The sequence below is a fragment of the Cucurbita pepo genome, chromosome 3 (genome assembly GCF_057944985.1).
Source record: "Cucurbita pepo subsp. pepo isolate OVF chromosome 3, ASM5794498v1, whole genome shotgun sequence".
Classification (NCBI taxonomy): Eukaryota; Viridiplantae; Streptophyta; class Magnoliopsida; order Cucurbitales; family Cucurbitaceae; genus Cucurbita; species Cucurbita pepo.
Genome location: NC_141800.1, coordinates 13,108,690 through 13,116,889, shown reverse-complemented (window position 1 = coordinate 13,116,889; position 8,200 = coordinate 13,108,690). Strand labels below are relative to the sequence as shown.

Here is an 8,200-nt window from a genome sequence, read left to right as displayed (position 1 = left end):
AAGAGAAAAAGTGATAAAATATAAGTTTATTGAAAAACATTATCCAAAATCTCAAATTTTCAAATCTAAACAAGAAAACTATAGAATGAAATTGAAATAGAAAGGAAGTTTGAGTCTGGTTCTGAATCAAATTTCAAATGAAGCCTTCAATATCTTTAAAGCATTTGGACCTACAAATTGCTAACACTATCAGAAGTTCAATAATTCAAAAGGTCACCCCATCCTATGTGAAATTGAGTATTAGTTTGGTTCATAGTGCTCTATGTGAGCTATGAACATTTAATGCAAGGGAAAATAACCTTCAACAAATTTGAATTTAAGACATGTTATAGTCATATGGAATTGAATTATCAGCAAACTCGAGTGTATATATACACACAAGTCATTGCAAAACTTACTTAGAATAGAATATAAAGTTAATCAACTTCGAAATACATAAGCTCATCATATAAATTGTAACGATCCTAGGCTTAAGATTTGGTATCCGAATTCAATACCTAATGGCCTAACATTCCCCTGCATCCCTCAGACATGGTCGCGTTACTTACTCCTCGCTTCGAAGAGTGAACACTATCCACACAAACTAAAACGAGTCCTTCCAGTATGACTTGTCCTCACTCACATGCATTATAGGTAAATTTTCAAGACACACCCAACATAGAATTACTCTAAGCAAAGAACGCTTAATTATGAAGTTCCTATGATTGAGCTGTCAAATGGAAGGTGCACTTTGTTAGCATAGATAACAATTTTCAATTCTTTAAAAATTTTCTTAATCAGTTGATTCGGTGTCCTCACATAAACTTCATTTTTATTCGATAATCATAATTTTCATTTAAAACCAATACAACAAAAATATGTTTCACAAATTTATAGGGACTACATTTTTTTTTGAAAAGATAACAATAAACTAATAGTAATAATTAATCTTGAGCTATGGGTGAAAGCATTCCTTAAAAGCCTCACATATCATTACCAATATCTACCACTTCTTTCCCTATTTCTCTCAGAGCTTGCAGCACTTCATCCATAGAAGGCCTCACATCCCTTGTTTGTTGAAGACATCGAAAACCCAACTCAGCCAGTGACGTTATCATAGACCTTACAACATAATCCCTCTCAAACCCGAGATCCGGATCTACTAGATCACCCAAACTATGCTTTTGAATTCTATCAATAGCCATATTCGACAAATTGATATCATTTCTATTCCTGTTGATATCAACTGCCTGCAGTGACGATATCAGCTCAATCAAAACGACTCCAAAGCTATACACGTCACTCTTACTGGTTAGTTGATAGCACTGATAATACTCGGGATCAACATAGCCTGGTGTCCCTTGTGGAGCAGTTGAAACATGGGTTACATCGAGGGGAAATAACCGTGAGAGCCCGAAATCAGCCACTTTTACTTTGAAGTTGTTGTCTAGAAGAATGTTGTTGGTTTTGACATCGCGGTGAATGATGTCTTGGCGATGGAGGTAAGCTAGTGCATTAGCTGTCTCTATAGCTATCTTTAGCCTAACAGCCAAATTGAGCTGACCTGAATTTGCTTGTTTTCCATGTAGATGATCAGCCACTGTTCCATTGGGAATGTACTCATATACTAGGAGGAGCTCTCGACTATGTCTCGATGTGCATCCGTAAAGCTTCACGAGGTTCGGGTGTTGCAATCGTGAGAGAATCTCGACTTCGTTCATGAATTGTTCGACACGTTTATAGTTGTTTTCATATAGACGCTTTACTGCAACCATCCGTCCATCCTTAAGTGTTCCTGATTCACAATCAAACAAATGTTTTAAGTAACAATACACCATGAGTTCTTATAACGAACATAGACATTAAAAATGGTTTAAATTCTATTTGTAATCTCAATTTTGGTTCATTGTAATCCTTGTAGTTTAGAGAAGATGAGACGCTAAAATTCTCTTGACATCATGAAAAAGACAATATGGATAGGAGTGGCAACTAACGAGGTAGCGAGACTGACGGAAATTGTAGGAATAGGTTGCCTTTCTTTTACTTCCCAATCTGAAGCACCCCTTTCCAATTAATAGAGAAATTCAATCTCTCTATTCGGGACTAATTATAAAATCTCATCTCGTCTATTTAGTAAAAACTTAGTATCAAATAACACAAACAACCAGATGTAAGATCCCACAGAGGAGAACGAAACATTTTTTATAAGGGTGTGGAAACCTACCTCGCAGACGAGTTTTAAAAACCTTGAAAGGAAGCCCAAAAGGGAAAGAACAAGGAGGACAATATCTGCTAATGGTGGGCTGAGTCCGACATCGAGCAATGTGCCAGCAAGGAGGATGAGTCCCGAAGGGGGTGGACACGAGGCAGTGTGCCAGCAAGGATGCTGGGCTCCGAAGGGGAGTGGATTGAGGGGTCCCACATCAATTGGAGAAGAGAACGATTGATGTTCCAGCAAGGAGGCTGAGCCTCGTAGGGAGTGGACACAAGGCTCTGTGCGAGCGAGGATGCTGGCCCCCGAAAGAGGGGGGGATTGTAAGATCCCACATCGGTTGGAGAGGACAACGAAACATTATTTATAAGGGTATGTAAACTTCCCTGACAGACGCCAAGCCCCAAAGAGAAAGTCTAAAAAAGACAATATCTGCTAGAGGTGGGTTTGAGTTGTTACATAAAAACTCCTCTCATTCACGATGCTAGGTTGTACGCTCAAGAGTGCAGGATTCTTTATAACACAGACTTTTAACTCTCGTCAAGTTTAGTCCATATACTTTTAAAATATCCCGTTTCTATTCTTTTATTCTAAAAAAAGGGGTCATTTTGATCCCTATTTGCAGAATTATGCATAACTATGATTAATTGGCACAAAACTTACCAATGGTATTTAAACCCAATAGCACATGATGATATTATCCTTACCAAAGTAAACAGTACCATAACCTCCATCTCCAAGCTCCTTTGAAGGATCAAAATTATGAGTTGCTTCCTCAAGTTCATCATAGGTAAAGAGTCGAGCTCCGAAGTAGGAGCTCCCATTCTCGAGATCGGATCTCGAATAAGGATAAGAAGGAATGGTATTAGAGCGAAACGTCGAGGGAATCAGAATAGGTGCAGTTGAAGGAGGCGAAGCAAGATCCTTGCTTTTCAACTTGGGACGAACATGTTCTTTATTTCGTTGTGTAATGCAGAAGACAAAGCATCCTAGGCATAAGCCTAGTAAAGTTGCCCCTCCAACACAAAGGCCTACAGATAAAACTGAATCACTTTATGGAACATCTACATACATATGTGTAAACAAAGTAATTCTAATTCATACCTATTATTAAGTGTTTTTTGTTGGATTCACTCCCACCTATGGAACAACATCAAAACTTGTTAGTTGAAACAACGTAATTCATGTTTTTGTGTTTGTTTTTGTTTTAACAAACTCATAAATTTTAAAACTTTAAAATGTCTGATAAGTCACACTACTTATCAAATATCAAAGACAATATAGTCACCACCAAACCTGTCTTGGCGGCAGAGCCTGACGCCTGGTGGACGGAGGCGCCACCGTCCTTCCGGCAAACATCTGCTGAAGAAGAAGAAGAAACACCATTCTCACAGAAACATATCCCACGGCGGAGTTTCAAATCATAACCACAAACGCCACCGGACTCCACACAATCACCACCACAACCACCGCTATCCACCTTCCATTTCACCTCAAACCCTTCTCTAATGGCTTCTTCCATCTTGGAAACTCCAACCAAAAGCCCCTCATCGCCACGAACAGGAACCACAACGCTGTCCTTGCAGCCCCATAGCCCCATTTCCTCCCCAAGCTTCACGCACCCATCTCCATGGACGGGACACTCGAATCTCAAATGGTCAGGAACTACCATAAGGGGTGAATCGCACCCATAAAGCAGTGTTAGATTCACGTACCCATTCCCCATTTCCAAGAGATTTGGGTTCAGGGTCGTGTTCTTAAGACGAGTTTCTGGGCAGATGCCATCGAAATAGTCGTCTCGTGCGATCTTGAGCGTTTTTTTACTCGGATCCACCTATTAAGAATATGAATACGGAGAGTTATTTCAATCATGCATCACGTGCTTTTGTTAAGAATAAGAAATAGAAGTTGGATTGAAAGTCCTCTATTTCAATCTAGATTACTTTTCTTTTGTTCTTCCTCTTCCCGTGCTCTTATACTAATAAAAAACATGAGTGGGATCGAAAGTCCAATCTTTATTAATGTCCACAAATTTTAAATAGGATACTAGCTATCAACTAACGGTTAGAGACAATAAAAAATATACTACTTAACACAATCGTGAAAATAAGATAAAATTTAAGGAAAAAAATCCTAACGGATTACAACGATATAAAATATATACTACTTTATATCTTAAATCAAATTTCATAATAGTGGAGTTAGTGTTATGTCACCTGCAAAACCCTATATTTCACTTGCATCATCTCGATCCGAGCAACGTTATCTTTACAGGTGAGTTTCAATTTAGGAACTCCGCAGCTTGGCGGACGATCTTCGCCCCAGAAAGGGAAGCCAACGTCGACGATCGTCCCACAATTGAACACGGCGGAGCAATCTTTGTATGTGCTAAGAGATGGAGAGATGTAGAAGAAGATTGTGAGAAGAAGAGAGGTAGAGAAGTTGTTGTTCATCTGGGACCTTATGATTCAATGGAAGCTTGGAAAAGGGGAATCCTTAAGCTTCAACACAAGAGGGAAGGACTATTATTGGAAAGGTGTTGGAATTTTAATGATAAGGTTTCATTTGTAACATTAATGCTCCAACTGTTTTTTTCGTCTCTTAATGGTTATTGATTTGATAAATTTATTTTGAATTGCCTCTTCCTAAGTTCTATGTTTTATGTTTTGTTTTTGGTTTGTCGACAAAATGGATTACGTACATGAATCAATTAGTTACGTAAAAAGCATTAAATGGGAGATTGGAGAGACATATGAGAATCGAGATAAGTTTACAAAAAGTGTCCATTTAGTTATATAAACTCCATATTAACATTAAAATATGTGTTTGTAGCTGGATTAATTAAGACCGACCTCGATCGGTTGCAATTTTATTTTAAAAAATTTAATGTGTAAGTAAGATTTATGACACTATTTGTAATAGCTGAAGTTCACTGTTAGTAGATAATGTCCACTTTCGCTTATTACATATCGGTATCTACTTCATGTTTTTAAAACGTGTTTAGGGGAGAGGTTTTCCCCGTACGGTCGATACGAGAGAGGTTTCCACACTCTTATTGAAGTGATTTTAATTTAATTTTAAATGGTATAAATCACCCCGATCTAAATTAATTCCAGAGTTTTCATTTATTCCATTAGTATATATATAACTCTCAAAATTAGGGCTTAAATGTATTTTTTCCCCTAAAGTTTCTTAACTATACTACAAATTGAATGAAAATTTATGGGAGTAAATGTAGCCATAAATACTACAGGAGAATAAATTTTTTTAAGGATTAAGGTTGAGGTGTTGTTGAAATGTGGTGATCTCTTTTTCAAAATTTTAAAGAACCAACGAGAACTCTACTTGTGTCGACTAGATTTTTTATGTTTCAAATCCCTGATTGTAACGAGACTCGAAGATAAAAAGAGCGATAATTTTTTTATTTTGTTTTTAAAACATGTGACATAAGAAATTAGTTTAAAACATTGAAAACTTGAATTTATATTAAAGTTCAAAGGTACAAAACATGTCCACATGAGCAGAAAAACGTTCACAAAATAAGTACCAAAAGAATATTTAAATATAACATAGAAAAAATGATCTCGATCTAACCGTCTGTGTAGTCACAGGACTTCTTATGCTCCTACCATCGATAACTAAATCTATAATCTATCTAGAAAACAAAGAATAGCAAGAAGGAATATAAAAAATATTGAGTAAACAACCTAATTATAATATTGAGTAAACAACCTAATTATAAGCTCTTATCCAATCTTAACTTCTATTTAATGTTCTCAATGTTATGTACTTTGTGAAATACCTCTAGAATGAAATTTCTAAAATGTATGTTTCTACTATGCTATAGGTTTTATATAAAGAATGAGATTTGTACTCCAAATGGTCGATTGAGTTATCTCCCTGTCTAAAAAATGCAGGAACATATAGAGTTAAGAATGAGGCGCTAGAATTGAAATAGTTTAACGATAACCTATGTCAAGATGCTTCTAATAGAATGAGCTTCTTAAGATTGTGAGCGCTGATCAAAGGTCTAGGCCCTAGTTAACAAGGCAACCCTAATCCTCAGCCAAAAATCCAAGTTTTTGTTGAAACAATAACCCTTGAATAAAAAAAAATAACATGTCCTTATACAAAATTCGGATAACCAAGAGATAAGGCTAGAATTAGACTACCTATTAAGATCAAACATCTCGAAGAAAGATTTGAAACTTTGTTCTAAATTAAGTCTCTTCACAATCGAATTTGATCAAAACTTGATTGAATGACTCAGATGTAATCCATCGCAAGAATTGCTTGAAACTTAGAAATGACAGGATATGATGCTCAAATTCGAAGGGGGAAAGTCTTAACTTGAAAGCTCAATTTAATTCATAAAAAATATGTCTTTTACGGAGTAATTTGTATGTATTTTATATTATCTCCAGAAAAGAAACTTGCAACTCTTCACATGCCCCAGAAAGAAGTTAGTATCATGATTTCCTCCCACAAAAAAAGAACTTGACCACATCTCACCCTTCTACTCCTACAAAAATGATGGAATTAAAATAATAAATAAAATTTTCTAATAAATTATCCATTATTTATAGCAACTTCATCCCCCAAATATTCACTACTCAAGCTTCAAAAGTTACTTACTCCATCGAAGCTTGTAACACATGAAATAATGGTTGAACCAAGTCTGTCCATTTTTGTAGATGAAGAAGGAATGTTTGTTGAATCTTCTTGGCCTTGGATCGTGTAATAGGTCCAATTTGAACATTTAGAAAATCGGTCCTTATCATCTTCCCCGTCTTTAAAGGATTCATCCTCAAATCAGGAACATTACCACCGACATAAAAAAAGGACTCAAGTCAACAACATTGAAAGTAGTATGTCCTGAAAATTGTCCCGAAAGATCAATTTTATACGTATTGTTATTAATACTTTCAAGAATTTTATAAGGATCATTCTCTCTTGGATGAAACTTTGTCTTCCTTTGAGATAGAATCGCTCCTTGCGAAAATGTATCCAAACCCAGTCACCGGGTTGAAAAATGATTTCCTTCCGTCCTTTGTTAATTCTTGAAGCAATTTTGAAATCTTGTTTCTTAATTCTCATATTCACCTCTTTAGGTAATGTTTTGATCAAATTTGCTTTGTTTGTGGTTGCTTCACTCACAAAAATATTAGAAGGAATAAGAAACAAATCAAGAGAAGTAAGAAGCAAATAAAGAGTAAGTGGATTAAATCCATAAACAACTTCAAAATAATGACAAACATTATATGCACACTCTGAATTTTTCTATTATATCCAAACTCTACCAATGACAAACATTCGTCTCAAGATTTAATATTCTTAGAAATAATAGCCCTAAACAACGTTACTAATGTTCTATTAACCACCTCATTTTGTTCATTAGCCTGAGAATGACATGTAGTTGAATACAATAATTTGGTACCCAATTTACCCACAATACTTTCCAAAGGTGACTTAAAAATTTAACATCCCTATCACTAACAATAATTATGGGGATTCCATGTATACTTCTCTAAAGAACAAGTCACCAACATGCTTTGTATTATCTGTCTTGTTGCATGCAATAAAATGAGCTATTTTACTAAATCTATCTACCGCAACAAGAATACTTTATTTACCCTTTTTTGTGTGCGGCAAACTAAGAACAATATCCATAGATATATTAGTCCAAGATTCTTTAGGTACATTCAAATAAGTATACAATCCATTTGGTTGTGATCTAAAGTTAGCTTCTTTACATTTAAAACATTAGCTACAAAACTTATGAACATCGTGCTTCATTTTCGGTCAAAAGAAGTGTTCATGCAACATGTTATAAGTTTTATTAATCCCAAAATATTCCATTAAGCGACTATCATGAACTTCTTTTACAAGCAAATCTTATAGAGAATTTAGGAATATAAAGTTTACTTTTCTTAAATAAAAATTCATGAAACATAAATAGTTCCAAAGTTGATCATCTCTATATAATTCTTTAATAGGCTCAAATACAAA

At 35.4% G+C, this 8,200-nt stretch overlaps 1 protein-coding gene across 2 annotated transcripts; it reads right to left on the bottom strand.

The window, feature by feature from the left end:
- Window positions 1-580: 580 nt before the first annotated feature.
- LOC111790344 (LEAF RUST 10 DISEASE-RESISTANCE LOCUS RECEPTOR-LIKE PROTEIN KINASE-like 1.3) lies at window positions 581-4,732 on the bottom strand. 2 transcript variants are annotated; one of them, XM_087122043.1, is made up of 6 exons: window positions 4,408-4,732; window positions 3,488-4,025; window positions 3,296-3,331; window positions 2,899-3,222; window positions 977-1,774; window positions 581-709 (listed from the first exon to the last, which is right to left on the bottom strand). In XM_087122043.1, the coding sequence occupies exons 1-6, from the start codon at window positions 4,642-4,644 to the stop codon at window positions 699-701; spliced, it is 1,944 nt and encodes a 647-aa protein (XP_086978169.1). In that variant the 5' UTR covers window positions 4,645-4,732; the 3' UTR covers window positions 581-698. The 2 variants fall into 2 exon arrangements, with proteins under 2 accessions (XP_086978169.1, XP_023526988.2); XM_023671220.2 differs by lacking the exon at window positions 581-709 and having other exon boundaries at window positions 792-1,774; window positions 4,408-4,731.
- Window positions 4,733-8,200: the final 3,468 nt, after the last annotated feature.

Excerpts from the sequence above, each read along its gene's own strand:
- LOC111790344 (XM_023671220.2), bottom strand. The coding sequence starts at position 4,644 with ATGAACAACAACTTCTCTACCTCTCTTCTTCTCACAATCTTCTTCTAC. Across the intron at positions 3,223-3,295 it reads CAAAAAACACTTAATAATAG|GCCTTTGTGTTGGAGGGGCA; the intron begins GTATGAATTAGA and ends TTTTATCTGTAG. Across the intron at positions 1,775-2,898 it reads TTATGGTACTGTTTACTTTG|GAACACTTAAGGATGGACGG; the intron begins GTAAGGATAATA and ends ATTGTGAATCAG.